The sequence below is a fragment of the Protopterus annectens genome, chromosome 2.part0 (genome assembly GCF_019279795.1).
Source record: "Protopterus annectens isolate FY-2018-M chromosome 2.part0, PAN1.0, whole genome shotgun sequence".
NCBI lineage: Eukaryota > Metazoa > Chordata > Ceratodontiformes > Protopteridae > Protopterus > Protopterus annectens.
The window spans coordinates 1,348,515,700-1,348,536,825 of record NC_056728.1 but is presented as its reverse complement, the minus strand read 5'-3'; the positions used below and the strand labels follow the sequence as shown (position 1 = coordinate 1,348,536,825).

At 43.6% G+C, this 21,126-nt stretch overlaps 1 protein-coding gene across 1 annotated transcript in view; it reads right to left on the bottom strand.

Annotated features, from left to right (window-relative positions):
• Positions 1–3,120: 3,120 nt before the first annotated feature.
• The window catches only part of BBS7 (Bardet-Biedl syndrome 7), a 1,778,061-nt gene continuing 1,760,055 nt past the window's right edge, over positions 3,121–21,126 (bottom strand). Inside the window, exons 18-19 of the mRNA XM_044061529.1 lie at positions 13,834–13,957; positions 3,121–3,467 (exon numbers count right to left, since the gene is read on the bottom strand). Coding sequence (XP_043917464.1) covers positions 3,334–3,467; positions 13,834–13,957 — 258 coding nt within the window. The 3' untranslated portion in view covers positions 3,121–3,333. The remainder of the gene's footprint in view (positions 3,468–13,833; positions 13,958–21,126) is intronic.

The following is a 21,126-nucleotide window of genomic DNA, read 5'->3' as shown; positions in this document are numbered from 1 at the left end:
TACAGTGTTTCACTCTTCTTTAGGACCAGAAAGCATTGCCAATACTAGGGATATAAGGAAGAGAAGTACATTGTTGACATAATGAGCAGAAAAAGAGAGACAGAAATGAATGGATTGCAAAGCATGTTCAGTGGTACTTGTTAAGAAAAAATGCTGTAAAACTATGGCTATGGCCTCAGGCTTTGTCCCCACCAAATGGCACACTGCTACAGTCATCCCTCTCCACAAAGGAGGAGCGACTACAGAGCCTGGGAACCATCGCCCCACTAGCCTGACGAGTCTGATATGCAAAGCTATGGAATGCATCATCATGAACCTAATAAACAAGGACATAGGGAATCTCTAAACTCTGGATCCCACACAGTTTGGTTTTGTGAAGGGTAAATCATGCCTGCTCAACTTGGTTGACTTCTTTGAGTCAGTCACCAGAGCTGTGGATGAAGTCAAGGTGGTTCATACTGCCTACCTTGATCTGGCCAAGGCTTTTGATACCATTCCCCACTCAGGAGTCACAGAAAAACTCACTAAGCTAGGCATCAACCCCTATATCACTAGGTGGGTTGCAAACTGGCTCACAAATAGAACCCACAGTGTGAAAGTAGCTGACTCCAAGTCAGACTGCCGACTAGTCACAAGTGAAGTCCCACAGGGTTCGGTCCTGGGTCCTCTCCTGTTTGGTTATCTACTTCTCTGAAGTCCAGGCCAACACGAAGGGACTCTGGCTGACAAAGTTCGCAGATAATTGCAAGTTGGGAGCTATTATTAATTCGACAAGTGATGTTGACATCCTGCAGAATGGCCTCACTGAGACCAATGACTGATGTCAGAACCATGGCTTTAAGCTCAATCCCAAAAATGTGTCATCATCCCCTTTGGGAAAAATCCAGTTCCCATGAATTACCACATTGATGGTAGTCCACTGAACACAGAAAGCATTATAATAATATCTGGGAACATAGGTTGACATTAACCTCTCTTTTGAGGACCACATTGCTACTGTGGTCAGAAAGTCCTTTTATATGGCACATCTCATTACTAAAGGTTTTGCATCCAGGAAGAAAGAGGTCATTGTCTCCCTCTACTCTTCCCTCATTAGGCCAGTCATTGAGTACAATGCCCCATTTGCCATGTATCTCACTAGACACCTGCAACAACTGGAGAGGCCGCAAAAGTACCTCACAAAGAGGATCCTAGGCCTTAAACACCTGTCCTATATGGACAGACTCAAAAAACTCCAACTATTCTCTGTCTCATATAGCCTGCTTAGAGGCAATCTCTACTTGACTTACAAAACCATGTCTGACCAAGCCCTGTTAGAAATGCGACATTTAAAGAAATCCCAATCCCTCTGCACCACATGCTCCAGAGACCTCAACCTCATTACCACATTTAACAGAACATGCTGGAGGGACATGTTCATAACCCAGAGACTGCCCATGCTATGGAAAAGACTTCCATTGCATGTCAAGCACAGCACCTCAATGACCCTCTTCAAGAGAACTCTTAATGAGTGGATGGGAAACAGAAATTTCACCCCAGGGATAACTCCAGTGGCTCTACTCAACAAAGGCACTGGGAACTAAGGTCGGGTGGCACTATGCCAAGGTAATCCTATGTGCTTGTGAAGGCCCCAGGGCTATTAGTCTAGTGCACACCTATGAACCTATCTGTACCACATATGGCACAGGATGAATGGAAGGCCATTATTTTTTTTTAAATAGAACAAGTCTTGTTTTATCATTACAAGGTCAGAAAAAAGCCACAGTGAGTCATGCCATGCCTACAACAGCCAGCACACCAAATAGCTGAGCATAAAATGTTGAGAATGAAAATTCATACCAAGAAAAAAGAAGATGCAGAGAAAATGTACAAAACTGCATTGCAGCTTCTATAAATAACATAAAAGCAAAATTCTGCAATTGGAAATGCATTAAAATAAAATGGGTCTTACTGAGTTTAAACTCCTCATTGTCTCTATTGCAGCAGTGCCACCCTGCACTTTCTTCTTTTACTCATTTACACTTTTATATCTGTATTCCATACCTGCTATCCATCTGATCAGTCCCAGTAGTAATGCCCATCGGACAGCAAACTATGGCATGGGAAATAAAAATCCAGGACATTTATAGTACTTCCTAACCTCCACATACGTGCCATGCTAAGCACGCCCAAGTGGGTGTGCAGTAGGCTTGGCATAGTGATGGCTCATACTTATGTGGATGATGTACCCTCTCAAACAACTCTGCCCCCCACCCTATAAGCAGATGGCTCCTGTTAGTTGTTTTGTCTTCAGTAGGGATTTTCTAATGGACAGTATGTGCCAAGATATACTCCTAACCCACTCTCCCAGGGAATGGTGAGCAGGCATTACTTCTTCATTTCTTTCTCACTCCAGCTGGTTCTTCCAGCACCTGGGCTGCTGTCAGGGCTCCAAGCCTCTATGCCATGGGACTGACTTTATGTGTACATTTATTTCTTTTGTACAGAATAGTTCAGATGTGAGAAACCGTCAGTGGATAAACAACCCAAAAAGCAAATGCTCAGCCAGCAAATTAATTTTACCAAAACAACTTCCAGTGATATTGGAAATGTCTTTTTTCCCATGTTGTGTCACCTTGGATTAAGTTATATAACATTGGGGGTGTCCCATACTGCTTTGGCAAAAAGTATTGGCATTTGCAATATGTTTTGTTGATCTAGCAACATGAATTTGTGAGATGTTACTGATGAAAATCTTGTTTTATCAGATAACCATCTTGTCAAAATAAGGGTCTATACCACTGAATATAGCATAAGAAAAATGATAAGAATACATTACCTAAACTTAAAAAAAAAATCTTTTATAACAAAAATCACAATTGACAAACCAGGAAACTATTGTGAATATTTTAACAGAGGAAAAGAACACATTTAAGGGATTCATTGCTTGTCGTATATACATCTAGGGTTGCAGGTGACATATTTTGCTGGTAAGAAAGAAGAATAACGTAGATAATGATAACAGGCACAGACAACAATGTTCTGCAGAGCCCTGCCACAGCAGCTGTAAAATATCATCTCTAAAACATGCCACATACGATACATACTTAGAAAATCAATGGAGTCAGTCCAGACTTAACAAAAGATCGAATAGGAGCCTTGCCTTTATTTAACATTAATATTTACAATGAAGAATTAAAAGTGTATTTAAAGGGTAAATGATTGTATGGCTTATGAAGCCATAACTGACTGCAGTGAAACAGAGACTCATAATCATTCTCAGTTCTTTTGTGTTTTCCGCTTTATTAAGACTTGCTGATATTTAACAATGTCCATTACACCATTCAGCTATACTTATGGAGAATCAAAAAATGATATCAATGCATTCAGTTCATAATTATCCAAAATTTCCAGCAGAAGAGGAACTTTGGTTTTCACATTAGTGCCTTTGAATTTAAATTTGTCTATGAAGAGATCCGTGATCATTCCTGTAAAGAAATAAAACACACTTGGTCAGTATTCATCATTCTTCACAATTCAGATTTTAGGATTTTTTTCCATAACACAGTACTCTATATAGAGAACAGCTTTACCAATACTAGGATCTGATTATGTCATACATTCCTGCAACCATTTTTAATAACTTGTTTAAAATACGCCCCTAATACAGCAAGTATTGTTATAAAATGAAATGATACACTGCTAAGTCAGATGTTTGACGATATTTTCAAGTCCTTTTTTTCTCCTAAATGAAATACAGTTTGTCCTAACTTATGCATAAGGGACATTTTGGTTTGCTAAGGAAGTTGTTGAGCTGTGATCTTTTCTACTTGGCCCTAAATTTGCTTGTAGTTTACTACATGTTTATTTCATGACTCAGCTGTGCTGACTGGTGAAGAGCACCACCCAGTAAAGAAAAGGAACGGAAGGTACACAACTTTAGGCAAACAAAACTTTACCCATCTGCCCAGTGCAGCCTTCCACCCTCATCTAAATCCCTTACTAGTGACAATGGTGAGGGAAGAGGTGCTCTGTTCTTCTGTATTAGCATCTCATTAGCGAGACTGAGACCAAGTGCCAATTCCCTTGGTGCCTTATATCTACAAGGGCCATTTTTTGGTAATTAAAAGAAAAAAAAAATCCCCATCTACTAATTTCTTTGTTGTACTGCCACCACAAAAAGATGTGCAGCCATCCAGTGTTAGCATCCCACCAGGGGCAAATGGAGGCATTTTCTCTTACAACTTTAGCTGAATTTTCCTTGATTAATGTCTCTTCCCTGCAGTAACATACTGCCATCCAAACCTCTGCTCCTTTAACAGTGACACTGGGGCTGCCCTTTCCCTGAAATAAAGAAAATTGTCCTTGGAATTTTTTTTATAAATATCCTGAAACCAAACATTCAGTCATTTTCTCCACCATCCATCTCTCTGTATATACTTAACAAATGGAGTTGCAATAGCTTCCTATCTCTGGAATGAAAATGCATATTTTATTCTACACAGATGGCTGACATATGTAATTATTTTTGTTCTTTACATTATGTTCTACTTAACTTTTAAACACGGTAATTCTCTGCCCATTCTTTGGTGCCATTTAGAAATCCAGCTCATAAACCAAGATACCATTATTGCACTGTTCTAACTCAAACAGTGTGGGCATACATCAGTGAGAATATAAATATGCAATGCACAATTATAATACAATGTAGCCCCAAGATGAATGGTCAGAAAATGTGGTCCATTACTGATAACTGCACAGTTATTAGACTACATACACTTAACACTTTTGCTCATAACATGCAAGATTTCAGTATTTAAATTTCATATTTTCAACATGTCACCTTTGGAAAACAACATCATACATAAACTATTCTACCTGTCAGTGTAGTTTTGCACTATAAGCTGATTTCATACAGGAATTGCAAAATGACAGAATTGAACTAGGGCAGCACTACAGTTAATGAAGTAAGGTACCAAGATAAATGCTCTAGAAGTTTGGTCCAAAGTTAATGATAGCTATTAATGCTAGTAAGTTCAATTTTGAAAAAAAATGCTCATTACTACAGAGTTTCAGTATAGTTTATCTAAATTTCATTTTACGATCTACAAGGCCCTATCTTCACAATCTATAGTACTGGCACTGCACAATTAGGTTCATAGGTTCATACTAGGCTATCTGCCCTAGGGCATTTGTAAGCCTAGCCAGAATGTGTTTGGCTTTCGCCACCCATTTTAAATTTATTTTGCTATGCCCTTTTTCGAGGTTAGTATACTGTGCCTCTGTCTAACAGTGACACAGAAGTGATACCCGGGGTAAACCTACGATCTCCCATCCACTCATCAAGATTCCTCTTGAAGAGAGTCAATGAGGGACTCTGCCTAACCTGGACTGGGATTTTATTCCAGAGTGAAGGGAGCCTCTGGGTTATGAATCTGTCCCTCCAGCATGTCCTATTTATTTCAGTGCTAAGGTTCAAGTCTCTTGAGCGTAGCTCGATGGGATTTGGATTTTCTGAGGTGCAGCATATCCATTAATTCCGGGTTGGACATGGCTTTATACGTCAGGCACAGATCGCCTCTGAACAGGTGGTATGCCACTGAGTAGAGCTGGAGTTTCTTTAACCGGGCAGCATATGGCATCTGTTTGAGCCCTTTGATCTTCTTGGTGAGGTACTTTTGGGGTCTTTCCAGTTGCTGCAGGTGTCTGGTAAGGTACATCCCAAAAGGGGCATTGTACTCAATTATGGGCCTGATGAGGGATGAGTAAAGAGGCACGATGACCTCCCCTGATCTAGATGTGAATCCCTTCATGATTAGGTGGGCTATATAAAATGTTTTTCTAACCACTTTGGCCACGTGGTTGTCAAATGAGAGATTGCTATCAATTTGGGTCCTCAGGTCCCTAATTACTTCTTCTGTACTTAATGGATTACCACCTATGTGGTAATTTGTGGGCACTTTGTTTTTGCCAAAGGGGATGATTATACACTTTTTGGCATTTAGCTTGAGGCCATGGCTCTGGCACCAGTTGTCTGTTTCTATGAGGCCCTTTTGGAGGATGCTTGTGTTGGCTGGAGAGTCGATTATGGCGCCCAGTTTGCAGTCATCTGCGAATTTGGTCAGCCACAGTCCTTCCGTGTTGGTCTGTAACTCCGAGAAATATATACCGAACAAGAGAGGTCCCAGGACTGAGCCTTGTGGGACACCACTTGTAACTGGTTTGGAGTCTGACATGGCTCCAGCAATTCTAACCATGTGGGTTCTGTCCTTGAGCCAGTTTGCCATCCATCTAGTGACATAGGGGTTTATATTTAAGCTGGTGAGCTTATCTATAATGCCCGAGTGGGGTATTGTATCGAAGGCTTTTGCGAGGTCCAGGTAGGCTGTGTGGACCACCTTCCCCTCGTCAATGGCCTTGGTGACTGTTTCAAAGAAATCAACCACGTTTAAGAGGCAGGATCTGCCCTTAAAGCCGAACTGGGTAGGATCCAGTGTCTGTAGGTCCCCAATATCTTTACTTATGAGGTCCATGATGATCCTTTCCATAGCTTTGCAGACCAAGCTAGTCAGGCTTATGGGGCGATAGTTTCCAGGATCCGTTAAGGCACCACCTTTATGGAGAGGGACCACTGTTGCTGTACGCCACTCTTTGGGCACATATCCTGTAGTAAGGCTGAGATTGAACAGTAGTTTTATGTTTGGGTTTAGCTCTTCTTGGAGTTCATGTAGGACACAGCCCGGGACAGCGCCTGGTCCCATTGATGCTGTGTTTTTTGCTTTGGAGAAGGCGGCTCTTACCTGAGCATCTGAGATGTCAGGGGGGTAGCACTCTGCTGGGATAGATATTTGCCCTTTTGGTGGGGAGGGGGGGGATTTGCGCTGAACCTGTCAGCTAGGATGTTGGCAATGTCTGTGGGTTCGGTGTATTTTTTGTCATTTTGGACTAATTCTGAGAATATCTGGGAATTACCACCCAGGTTCCTAACATAACTAAAGAAAGCCTTGTGATTATCCTTAGTGTCCTGTGCAATTTTTCTCTCGAAGCTGGCCTTAGACAATTTTATGAGTGCCCGTAGTTTTTTGCTAATACTGATCAGTGATGCCTTCCCTTTTTGGGATTTTGCTCTATCATTTAGTAGCTTCCTCCTTCTATTGTATAGTTTGTTTATGGCTGGGGTCCACCAGACAGGACGTCTGCCTTTGGAGGATTGGGTCTTGGTTTTATTTGGGATCGCATGATCCATGCATTCCTGAAGGTGTTCACAGAATGCGTTTATAAAGGATTCTGCGGTCTGGGCCATATTTTGCACAGGCCCGGGGGCTTTGAAGGATTCCACCTCGGTTTTGAGGAGTGTGAAATTTACTTTAGAGAAGTTTTTCACTGTGGTTTTCTGAGCAGGGGGTGGGGTCGGGATGTGAATATCCAGTGAGATTAGTTTATGGTCTGATCTTACCAGTGAGGGATACACTTCTGGTCTGGAGCATAGAGTCTCCTTGTTGGTGATGATCAGGTCCAGTATGTTTTCCCCTCTTGTGGGAGTGGTAACAAGTTGTTCCATAGCATTTGAGTTTATAAATTCTAGGAACCTTTGCGGTAGGGTGTTGGAGCTAGAGTAATGCTCCCAGTCTATGTTTGGGTAGTTGAAGTCGCCCAATATAATGGTGTTTGGAGAGACCTTCATATTTTCCAGTGTTCTCAGGAAGGCCGAGTGGGGTTCCTGGGTTTGGGAGGGTGGTCTGTAGCAGGCTATAAACTGGAAGGCAGTTTTACCCACTGTTAGTGGCACATGGATAGTCTCTGATGCTTCGTGCTTTGCCACCAACCTGGAGGTGTGGGTATCTTTGATGAATATCGATACTCCCCCTCCTTTTGTGGTTCGGTCCAAGTTTTGGGGCCAAAAAGCATGGTATGAGGTATAACCTGGTAGTGCTGGGGTGCTCTCGGGAGCCCTGAACCAGGTTTCTGTTACTGCACAGATATCGATGTTCTCCATGCTAAGGAGAGTTTGAGTGCGTGCATCTTGAGGTTTAGACTTCTGGCGTTGAGTAGCATTACTCTTAGTTTCTTATCCCTTGTGATACCTATGGAGGTGGGTTTGTCTTTTGAGCCTTGCCTAAAAAGGCACTATGGGGAAGCAAGAGCCTTTGCCAATATCCAAAAGCCCAGGGGTGACAGGTGCAAGCCGTCCCTAGCGAAGCATCATGGCTTGTCGAGCATATCATCCCAAGCTGACAGGCATTGGATCCCCTTTGAATGACACCAGTACTTAAGCCAATTGTTGAAATTGATCATCTTGTCTTCATATTGTGGCATCATTCTTGGTGAGGGTAAGATGCTACTCAAGGTCAGGGTAATACCGGCCTGGGCTATATGCTCAGAGAGCTCCTCTATGTCTCTTTTCATGTAGTCCAGGGAGGTACGTCTCAGGTCATTCACACCAGCATGGACAATGACTGAGTCATATTTGTACTTGCCTTGGAGTGACCCGAGTGCTTGTGTTATGTGGCGGATCCTAGCGCCAGACAGGCTGCTCACCGTGACCCTCTCCTTGTTCAGCCTGGTGAGCGGGACGTCAGTGTGCCTGTTACCACATGTAATTCTGTCCTAAAAGGTAAATCTGAAGTCCCTTTAGCAAACTGCATGTGTGACAGCCTTTTTGTTTTACTGCTTTAAGTTAGAAAGCTCATTTATAAGGTGGATAAGGTAAAAGGCCGAAAGGAATATGCTGACATCCACCAAATTTGAAAGTCAACATTATATTTATAACACTTATTTTCCATACACTCATTTAAAAAAGAATACAGCTGCTTCTTTGCACCACTCTAATAAACTTACAGCTGTCATTTTTTATGTTGTTTGTCTTTTCGGCTTTCGGGTTAGGGGTCGCCACAGCGGACCTCCGGTTTGCTAATGATTGGCAGTAGATTTTTATGGTGCCGAGTTGCCAGCCCAACGCCCAACCTTCAGCAAAGGCACGCCTATTCGTGCATGTCTTTCGGAGGCCAATCGACCACGGGGAGGACATGCAGACTCCACACAGAAGGCACTCCAGTTGAGAACCGAACAGGAGAACCTCTTGCTGTGAGGCAACAACACTACCGCTGTACCACCGCGGCTTCCTTACAGCTTCTAGACAGCTGTCATTTTTTTATATGTACGACAAAATGCTTTCTACATATTAGCACACTGCATTTTTGTTTTGCAAAATTCACCCTCTGCACCACATGTAAACACATTCGTGGAGATTCAGAAACACCACGTACTTGATCATGACCAAGCCAACACTGTTAAAAATGAGTGCTCAGTGAGCCCTGAGGTGCATTAACAATGAATGCAGCCAGGCCAGTGTGCGTGATGAGTAGCTTCTCATCGAGACCACAGTAGGGTCCCAAGGGAAAATTATGTTATACCAACCTGGGTCCAGAGAAAATTTTGAGCAGCTGTTATAAACACTGACCATGCATGAGAGTCTAGGTTAGTTGTCTCGAAACTGCACACACAGATGACAATGCTAAAGTGCTGATCCACTACTGTAACTCAAGGCAGCAAGTATGCAGAAAAATGTCTTATGAAAGAAAGTAAGGTTAGGATGCCAATGGGTGGGGTGTAGAGGTAGTAGTAGGGCAGCAGAAACAACAGAAACTGACAGAAGACTGCAAATGAATCTGCTGACCAAACCAGGAATGCAGAACACAATGGAGAAGGGAATATGACACGTATCAATCTGAAATGCATGAAATTAGAAAATATTAAACTCAGACAAGACAGGAAGGATACAGTAAAGTAACATGATGCACCCACACATAAATTGGTTCAGCAATACAAGATGAAGTAATTAGGAGTATGGATTAAAGAAGCTTCTGCTATCTTAGCTAAGGATATGCGGGATGAGATTAAACAAAAGATACTACAAAAACTGAGGAAATGGAAGCTCATGTTTAAGATACAAGCAGTGAAAATGTTTTAAGTCCCTTTAGTTTTATATTCAGGCCAGGCATATTTTTATCAACCAGAGAAGAAGCTGTGCAGAGTAAGAGGACAAGGGTTAAGTGGATTAAAATGATCCTCCCAACAGAACAATGTGGTTTAGGATTACCTGAACTGAAGGAATACTTGAGAGCTACACACTTAAGGCTCATATACATAACACAAGCAGAAGGTTATAATTCAAAGTGGAAAAGAATGGTGATGAAGTGGGTGTAGAGTTCAAGAAGTAAGGAGACTGTGGGATTTTGGATGCAAATCCTTAAGAAGAAGAAGAACTATACGGAATATTATACTCATAAACCAGCAGAAAGTATTCTAAACATTAAGTCAACACAAGGATGGAAAAATGACATTTTGCCAGTAAGGATGAATACAAGTAGGGATGCAGAAAATAGGCAAGAGGGGGGTGGGGTGGAATTTACTGGAGAAAAATAGCAAAGAATCCAATGTCAATGCAACTAGTTTGCAGTCCTTCTGTTGCAACAGTGAATTATTTGGTTTTAAAGAAACCAATGTATTGGAAGCAAATAACTAGAGAGGGAAAGGTAATAGAAGAGTGGGGTGAGGCTAAAAAGACATTTGGACTGCAGGTTTAAATATTGCCATCCCTACCAGAGAGTAATATCAGAGTACAGGCAAAGTGAAAGAGATAAGGGAATCTTAAGTGAAATACCTTCTCTGTTGGGGTTTTTAGTCAAATCTAGAACAGAAGCTACTGTTAAAGGATAATTAGTATGACATATAAAACACTGCATCATAACTATAAGAATCAATCAGAGGAGGTTATAAAAGTTTGGTAAGAGAGACTGGAAAAGCAATTTATAACAGAACAATGGGAAGACATACAATTATATGGAGGGGGTTATAGTAGTTTAGACATAGTTTACTGTCTGCCTCTGTTCTTTAGAGACATGGAGGCCAGACCCAAGATGAATTTCCCATTTCCCATTCATTGGTCAAGGCTATGCATGAATAAGGTTAGGGTGGAACTCTGCTTCACATGGATGGTGAGCCTATTCCAGAGAATGGGTATCTCTAAGACACATATTTGATTCGCCAACTTGTCCTATTTATGTTGCAAGCAAAATTTAAATCCTTAGAGCTAGTAGTTCTGATGCTGTTAATTTTGTGGATGTGCAAAAGGTCCAACAGCGCTGGATCCAGGGATGGCTCGTATGCCAGGCATAGATTGCCTTAGAGTAATTTGTAGGAGACTGGGTACAAAGATAGGGCTTTATGGCAATCCGTAAAGCACAATGTGAGTATGTCCTACATTCTCTTGGTAAGGAACCTTTGTGGACATTTCAACTGCTGCAAATGTCTGGTCAGGTATATGACAAAGGGGGCATTATACTGAAAGCTGGGTCTGATGAGGGTCGAATACAGTGGAACTATGACTTTTTTGGACCCTAATGCCATGCCCTTACTTATAAGTTGGATGACATTGAATGATTGTTTTACTACCTTAGCCATATGTTAGTCGAAGGCCAGATTACAATCTACATATATTCCCAGATCTCTGACTATTGGGTCAGCTCTTAGGGGGGTCTTATTGATCGCATAACTTACTTGGGTGGACGATTTCCCAAAAAGTACTATAATACATTTCTTGGGACTGAGTTTTAAGCTGTGACTTTGACACCAGTCATTTGTTTGTGTTAGAGTCTTTTGCAAGATGTTTGCGTCTTGGAGGGAATATATGATAGCTCCTTATTTGCAGTCATCTGTGAATTTGGTCAGCCAAAGGTCTTTGACATTAGCCTTGACCTCAGAGAAGTAGATGCCAAAGAGGAGTTGGCCCAGTCCTAAGTCCTGAGGTGCCCCACTGGTGACTGGTTTCTGTGTGTCTCACCAGTCCTGACTTCCTGGGTCCTTTCTCTGATCCAGCTGGAAATGTAGTGAGTTATGTGCATACCTCTCAACTGTCCAGATTTTCACAGAATATCCAGATTTTTGCCTCTTATATTTGGTTTGTTCCTCATAAAATGTGTGTTTTCTCTGGCAAACTGTTGACAGTTGAAGTCACTAAATAATACTAAATAATGACAGACATTTGAATTTTAGACTTCATATCCTTCAGAAAATATATAATAATGTAAAATCTGTCATTCTAGCAACTTTCTAGGTTTACATGAGCAATATTTAAAATTGTCCCTATTTTTGGGCCTTTGTCCCCCAAGTTTTTCTGGTTTTGTCCATATTTCTTGTGCTGAGAGGTTGAGAGGTATGGTTACATAGGGGTTTATGCCCAATTCAATAAGTCTGTCAGCAATACCAGTGTGGGGTATTGTACTGAATGCCTTTAGCCAGGTTCAGGTAGGTGGTATGCACCGTTTTCCCCTCATCCACTGCCGGGGGGAGCTTCTCATAGTTTACAAGATGCAGGCATGGCCTTCCTTTGACAAAGCCAAACTGGGTTGGGTCCAGTGTCTGAAGGTTGCTTATGTCTTTGTTGATCATTTCCATGAAAATTTGTTCCATGGACTTGCATATAAGACTAGTCAGACAAATGGGTCTGTAGTTTATGGGGTCATTTGATGGTTCTCCCTTGTGGACAGGGATAACCATTGCAGTCCTCCATTAACATAGCACATTTGTTTTGTGACTATAGTTAAAAAGTGACTCAAGTGGTCCTGAAAGGTCATGTCTCAGACTATTCAGGAAGCATCCCAGCATATTGTTGGGGCCCAAAGAGGCTGTGTTTTTGGCATTAGCACAGTCAGGACCTTCACCCTCCTAGTAGTTGGAGGTTATGCCATTAGGAATTTCATGGGGATTGGAAGGAGTAAAGTAGGTGTTAAAGTCTGAGCTGAATTTATCAGCCAGTAGATTCACTATGTCACTCTGCTCAGTGAAAGTGGCACTACTGTCTAGAAGTTTGGCACACTGTTGTGGGCTGCTTTTGAGGTTTCAGACATAGTGTAGAAGGTCTGGCTGTCTTTTGCCTGGGAGGTCGTCTTGACCTTATAATTGGCTTTGTTGGCTTAATTAGTCATTTTAGTTTCCCATTTAGGTTAATGAGGGAGCTTTTATCATTATGAGAGTTGTTCTTTCTAATTTTAGCAATGACGTTTTTCCTTTTATTGTATAACCTGTTAAGGTTAAGATTCCACCAGCGTTGCCTGCTTTTAGAGTTTCTTTGGGCTTACCTTCTTGTAGGTACAGCAACCTCTATGCAGGCATTTACATGGATGTACAGAGTCTCTGTGAATAAATCTGCACATGTTTGTGTGAACTCGGAGTTAGGAAGGGCACTGAATTTTGACAAACTAGGTAGTTCGCTTTGGAATAGTTCTTAAATGTTACAGAGTTTGCTGGGGTTACCAATTTGATTTTTATTTTGAAGAAGTCAGCTCTGTGGTCCTACCTCACCAGTGAGGACATAACACTGGGGGGGGGGGGTGCAACGCTCTCCCGTATTGAATACCAGGTCCAGTATGACTGGTCAAAGGTGTTTGTTTAATGAAGTCTAGGAGTCTTTGTGTCTGCAAGTTTGAGGCAGTGTATGTTTCTAAGTCTACAGAGGGGTAGTTGAAATAATAAGTGCTAATCAGCAGTACTCAGCTGAAAAAGAAATAAAAAAAAATAATGACCAAGTTTAAATAACATTCCAACTACACTAATGTCAAGGATAGAATAACATAAATGAGGGTGGAAATACAAGGAAAACTGTGGAAAAGTATCACTGAATAATGCCTGAGGTACTGTAAATCCTACCATTCAGATCCACTGGGTCAAGACTTTTGTTACACTCATTTTATCAGCTTTAATTACATATATGAAATACTGCATGGAGTAAATGACTTGAAAGTACTGTAACACGATTTAAGCACAAAGCAATTTCTACAACTTAGTTAAACTGACCATAAAGCCTTTCAAGATGGGCTGGCTGTTTCTTATATTCTTCTAGCAGGTGATCAGACTTTTCTAGAATGCTTCTGTATTCTGGGATCAAGAAGTCAGTGTTTCCTTCATGAACCTGTAGCTCCTAATGGGACAAAAATAAAGAAATGAAGCAGAAATGTTTATATGTGGTTGACTACTAACAGAACTATATTAATCTAAACCATGCTTCAATGTGGTACAATGCAGAAGATGGGCACAAAGGCAGGAGATACACAGAGCAAAACATAAGACCATTATAAAAAAAAAAGTTATGTTCTTACCATAACATTCCATGTGAGTTGCTCATCTCGCCTTCATTCTTACTGATGGGTTTGAAGCCGATCCCTCAGCTCTGAGTCGCCTACTACAAAGCTCAAGGATTTCAAATAGCTCGAGGCCAAGTCCCTATCCCATGATGCACCTAGAGTTACCTCAGATCTTGTTTCCTGCATATAATAACACCATATGTCATTCTATAACTCCATAAAAGAGAAAATATGGAAGAGTTGAGTGATCAGGAAGGATCTAGTATCTCGGTCTTCGGAAAGCCCAGGAGGGGGTAGGAGGGAGGGACGTAAAAATGAAGGTGAGATGAACAACTCACATGGAACGTTATGGTAAGAACATAACATGTTAAGTTGTCTATCTCACCTTCATTCATGCTGGTTGGGTTTGGAGCCGATCCTCGGCTCCAACTTGGCCATCTTCAAAAGCTCGAGAGCTGCTTACTGGCTCGAGGCCCCCTATATCCCATGATGCCTGGCACTAGATACCCAGATCTCATTTGCTGCTTCTGCTGCGAGGTTGTTATACTGGCTCAGGTCCTATAAAACTTTATTATCATCGTTTGTCTTGTCATAAAACTGTCAGTTGTAGTGTAGAATTAGTCGTTTAGATAAAACTATTGTATTGTAGCTAGTCTTTTCCTAATCCTTGTTACTTCTCCTCAGAAACTTGTTTTAATTAGATAGTTTCCCCTCCCCCCTTCTTTCCCTTTCCTTACCTCAGAAAGGTTTTCCGTTTAAGTTAGAGGACAACCTTTTCTCTCTATCTCCTTTAAAAAAAAAAAAAATAAATAATTTTTCCTTTATTATCACTGTCAGTTGTTTAGTGATAGTTAACTATAGTTTATGTTTGAGATATATACCTTGCTTGTAGTTTTTGTTTGTGGTAACTGTAGTGTGTAACTTTTAGTGGTTAGTTACCTTAACTTTTCTGTGTGTGTTTCTTTGTTCCTTGGTTTTCCTTCAGGATGTCCAAGGATCCTAAGCTGTCTGGATTCAAGAAGTGTGACTCATGCTGTCAGAAGATGTCTCTGACAGATGGTCACACTTCTTGTGTTTATTGTCTGGGCACCGTGCACCTGTAGGACTCTTGCTCGATTTGCCATGCATTCAGTCCAAAAGTCCTGCAGGAGCACAAAAACAAGTTGATCCTGAGGGGTTTGCTTAAGCCCCAAGATTCACAGGCTAAGGCTCAGCCTGTGAAATCTTCCAGGCTACCTAAACCTTCGGCTCCCAGTTCGGAGCCGTCGTTTGGTGAAGTTATACCATCCATCTCGGCTCCGGCTGGAACCGATGTTCCTCCCCTCCCAGTCGGCACCGACACGTTCCTCGGAGCCATCTGAGAGTCGAAAAAGATCCAGGTCTCCTTCTCTGGAGATGATACGTTCGGCTCCGAGATCACTTCTGCTCCAGTTGGAGCATAGTCACCGCTCATCCCACTCTTCTCGGTCCTCAAGACTTTCGGACCATGACTTGGAAAGAGTGGTCAGTAGGCTGTTAAAGTTGCAGGCCCTAGCCAAAATGTTGTCTAGCCCCCCCTGATCAGGTGCCGGCTCCATCCACGTCTGTAGATATTCCTCCTCAGACTCATCCTTTGAGCTCGGAGCTGGAGTTCGTTGGGGGTTCGAGTCGTTGAACCATCGACTCTGATACCTTCTCCTTCGGTTCCGTCGTCGGCTCCGATCCCTTCCATGGTACCGTCCCTGGTGGGATCTGGGTGCCGGGACTCCCTCGTCGGCTCCAAGGGGGCGAGTGGCATCAGGCCCTTGTCTGACCCTGCTCTCCCCCTTGGGGTTTGGATCAGGTGAGCTTGGCTCCCACATCTGCCTCGGAGCCGTCCCCCTCGGTGCGGAGAGGGATTCTGGTCAGTCCCACGATCGACCCCATCGGCTCCTCCCCCTATGGTGCCTGCATCAGCCTCTGCCCTCTTCCAGATCCCAAGCGTGGGGATCCAGCACTCCAGGACACCCCTTTGGGTGTATCTTCCTCTTCCAAGGCCTCCCCTGATCATTCAGAGGAGCCACCTCGTAACAGGAAATGCAAGAGGAAGCATGTTGACTCCCCTGAGTCTGTCACATCAGATACCGACTTAGAGGATTCAGAAGGGTCCCCAAGATCCCCCTCTGAAGATGTCTCCTTCTCAGACATCCTTGAGATGCTTAGGCAGAGGGTGAACTGGACTGCCCTAAGCCCTTCCGAGGATGAGTCGGTATTCCTGGATGCATTTGGATCCCGACCTTCCACCTCCTGGGTGTCTCCGCCTTTCGACCCACTCATGTCTGTGGTGGCTCGGAAGGCGTGGTCATCTCCAAACACAGTAAAACCGACCCCCAGAAGACCTGCCAAATTCATTACTGCACCACAGGACAAACAGTTTTTGACCAAAGGTGTCCTCGTTGATGCCATGGTGGTAGCGGCGGCCACGAAGAAGGAGTTGGCAGAAACTTCTTCATCTGTCCATCCCCCTAACAAGGAGTCCAGGACGATGGACAGATATGGGAAGCGGATGTTCTCTTCAGTGACCTTTTCCATGAGGTCCCTGAATTATTTGTGCCACTTTACCGGTCTTCAAAGGGATCTCCGTAAAGAGCTTGGAGATACCCTCCAAGATCCACAAGCTGAGGGGGCCCAGGCTAAGGCAGCCTCCCAGCTGGCGACTCTTAATTCAGTGGTAAACTCCTCCATGAGGCTCATTTCATATGCAGCCGATGGTGCGAGTAGAGCCGCAGGCACAGGCGTTGCCCTAAGGAGGCACGCTTAGATGCAGCTATGTAACTTTGCGGAACCTTTCAGAGCATCTTTCACCAATGATGGTTTCTTTGATGGTTCCTCTCTCTTTGGATCACAGGTGAAGGACATCCTTACCAGGTGTGAGCAGGAAGGCAGGACTCTCTCTGCCGTATGAGTCCGTTTTTCCACTCCTTCCAGACCATACCCAAGGGTCAGAAGAGTGGAAAGATGTGGTTCCGGAAATCCCAGGGAGCCTTGCCGGACACATGTGGTGAGTTCCCATCCAGGGGCAGAGGGGGGAACAATAATAGATGCCGCCCTCGTGGCAGAGGGGGTCCGCAAAATCAGGGCAGCAGAGAATCCTTCTTTGAGAAGCCCTTCCAGCATCCCTGAAGGGTTGCCCGGCTGCCCACCACTGGAGGCAGTCGGGGGAAGATTATCACTGTACCCAAGAGCCTGGCAAGACATAACACAAGACAGATGGGTACAGTCTGTTATATCCGGAGGCTACAGAATTCCCTTTGTTCGCACCCCCTTAAGGTTAAACAAGTCCCTTCCAGACGTTCCACCCAATCAAAGGGACCAAGCAGTTCAAGAAGTCTCAAAACTGCTAAGAAAAACGGCCATCCAGCAAGTCCCAGCAGACCAACAAGTATCCGGAATTTACTCAAGGTTCATTTTGGTACCAAAAAGACAGGGGACTGGAGACCCATTCTGGATCTCAGCAGACTGAACAAGTCTGTACAAAGAACGAAGTTTTGGATGGTCACGCTACAGTCCATTTTACCCTTCCTGGGTCAGGACAATTGGATGTGTTCTATAGATCTTCAGGATGCGTACTACCACATCAAAATGGACAGACGCTCCAGAAGATTCCTTCGCTTCCGGCTGAGAGCCAGCCATTATCAGTTCAGAGCTCTGCCCTTTGGTCTCACCACAGCCCCCAGGGTGTTCACCAAATGTATGGCAGTAGTTACCACTCACCTGAGACGGCAAGGATTCCAGGTGTTTCCATATCTAGAAGACTGGCTCCTCACTGCTACCACCAGGCATCACCTTCTGCGAGCCAGAGACTGCACTATCGAGACTTGCTCCAGGCTAGGTATCACAATAAATTTCAAAAAGTCTGCATTGTCGCTCTGTCAATCTATCACGTTTATAGGCGCAAATTTAAATACCAAAAACATGTCAGCGAGCCTTCCACCAGACAGGGTATTAGTGATTCGCCAATATGTGAAGGTTTTATTAGCATGCAAAAAAATTCAAGCCAGGTTTGTCCTCCAAACTCTGGGTCTCATGGCAGCAGCGATCATACTTGTCCCTCTAGCTCGTTTTCACATGAGGATTCTTCAGTGGCTTCTTTTAACCCAGTGGTCCTTCCAGCAGCTTCCCATGTCTTACATGATTATGATCACACAAGCATGCAAGGAGCACCTTGCGTGGTGGATGGTCTCCACATCAGTGTCCCACGGCAGACCATTTGTACCCCCCCTCCAGTTGCTACGGTGACCACTGATGCCACCCTGATCGGGTGGAGGGGCATTATCAGGGCAGAACAGTCCAAGGCACCAGGCAACCTCACAAGTACCATCTGCATATAAACATCTTGGAGATGAGGACCATGCTCTTACCGTTGCAAACTCTTCAGGACTCTCTTCCTACCGGGACCATTGCAATTCAAATGGACAATATGTCAGTAGTGTGGTACATCAACAAGCAGGGCGGAACCAGGTCCTACCCCCTATGTCGAGAAGCACTCAGACTATGGCAGTGGGCGATCTCTTCCCAACGGTTTCTGATCACAAGGCACATCCCTGGGAGGTCCAACGTCATAGCAGACAGGCTGAGCAGAGCAATTCTCATGCCTCATGAGTGGTCTCTGAATCAGGTAGCTGCGGCCCAAATCTTCCGCAAATGGGGCCAACCTTGCTGCGACCTTTTTGCAACTCCCTTCAACAGCAAGTGCAGCAATTTCTTCTCTCTCCTTCCACTTCCTGGACATTCCCCCAGAGACGCTCTAGTCCACGATTGTCCTCGGGGACTTCTTTATGCATTCCCTCCTTTTCCCCTAATCCCGAAGCTCATACAGAAAGCTACCGTATTGGGCTGCAAAATAATCCTCATTGCTCCTTACTGGCCTCGACAAATATGGCTCCCATTCCTGCATCGCCACCTTCTCGAGCAGCATTGGACTCTGGACCTAGTCCCAGACCTTCTGATTCATCAATTGGGCGGGCTGCACTAATCCCTACAATCTCTCCAGCTCACTGCTTGGTTGCTCCACTTCCAACTTTAGCCAGGCTTCCAGATATCTCCCCCTCTGTGCGTGAAATCTTTTTGTCATCGCACATGTCTACAACTAGAAAAACTTACGCTAGTAAGTGGAAACATTTTTCTTCCTGGGCAGAGGCTAAGAGTATAGACTCCTTTTCAGCCCCTGTACACCACATTTTGGAATTTCTTGCAGAACTCTTCCATGCTGGGTCCGCTTCCGCTACGATTAGAGTTCAGTTAGCTGCAATTTCAAATTTTCACATTGGCCTGTCGGAAAACAATATCATGTCTCATAAGCTATGTAGAGCCATTCTCAAAGGGACCACTCTGCTCAGGCCCCAGTGAGAGATCCTCCACCAACGTGCTATCTAAATTTGATTTTAGCTTCTCTAATTTTGCCCCCTTTTGAACCTGCCGCTTCTTGTTCCTTGAAGTTCTTATCTTGGAAAACCCTTTTTCTGGTAGCTATTACTTCAGCCAGAAGAGTTTTGGAACTTCAGGCTCTTTCTACCGTCCTCCGTACCTCGTGATCCACAATGACAGGGTTGCTCTCAGGACTAATCCTTCCTTCCTAAGGTCTCTTCAGGGAATAACTTAAATCAGTCCATAGACCTCCAAGTGTTTTTTCCTAACCACTCCAACAGGGCGGAATATAAGTTGCATCAGTTAGATGTTCACAGGCAACTACGCTTTTATTTGCATAGAACTAAGGAAATTAGAAAATCGGACCAACTTTTCCTGTCTTTTGCTGTGGGTAAACAAGGTCTTCCAGTCTCCAAAGTAACTTTATCCAGGTGGTTGACTTCTATCATCACATTTATATATCAACTGAGGAATAAAGAATTGCCAGTCAAACCAAAAGGTCACTCCACCAGAGCTTTAGCCACTTCGGTGGCCTTTCAGGCTAGGTTGCCCATGGAATCTATTTGTGCTGCGGCTACGTGGGCCAACCCACATACTTTCATTTCGCATTACAAGTTGGATGTGGTTTCTAGGAGCAAAGGTGATTTTGGTTCCACTGTTCTGATGAGCCACCCAGGACTTTAGGTGCTAGGGACGCTGTCCCATCCAGCAAGAATGAAGGCGAGATAGACAACTTAACAAAGAAATTATGTACCTACCATAACATTCCATGTTAGTTGTCTTCTTCTTGCCTTCTTTCTTGTGTCCCACCCTCCATCCCCCTAAACTTGTGGACCGAGAAGAGTTCCTCTTGATTTTCACTGGCTGAGTCTTCTCCGGCTATTCCTTTCTGACTAGTAGTCTCTCCGGTAGGATTTTTGCATTCTAGGATAGGATTCCTTTCTTATTATGTCTGCAGTTAGTCTTACCAAACGAGATCTGGGTATCTAGCATCAGGCATCATGGGATATAGGGGGCCTTGAGCCAGTAAGCAGCTCTTGAGCTTTTGAAGATGGCCGAGTCGGAGCCGAGGATCGGCTCCAAACCCAAGCAGCAAGAAAGAAGGCGAGAAGACAACTAACATGGAATGTTACGGTAGGTACATAACTTCTTTTTCTTTATGTGAAGTTGTTCTATCTCGCCATTCATTCTTATTGATGGGTAGCATCCCAAGCACCATCTACCTTGGGTGGCTCATGGGAGTATATTTTTCAGGACCGTGGATCCAAAGGAGGCCCTGTCAACTTTGTAATGAGTGATAAAGGTATGAGGTTTCAATCAAGTGGCTGCTGCACAAATGTTATCAACAGGAAGTCCGGCAGAAAAATCAGAGGATGTAGAAACTGCTCTGGTTGAATGAGCTTTAATTTTATGCTGCAACGGGATATTGGCAGCTGAATAAGTAAAGGTGATACAATCAGATAACCATTTAGTCAGAGTTGTTTTAGCCACTGGCATACCTTTCCTGGAGTCTGAAAAGGAAACAAAAAGCTGATCTGTTTTCCTAAAATCTTTTGTTCTATCCAAATAAAATCTGAGCTGTCTGTGAACATCAAGTTTGTGCTAGATTGTTGGAGTAATT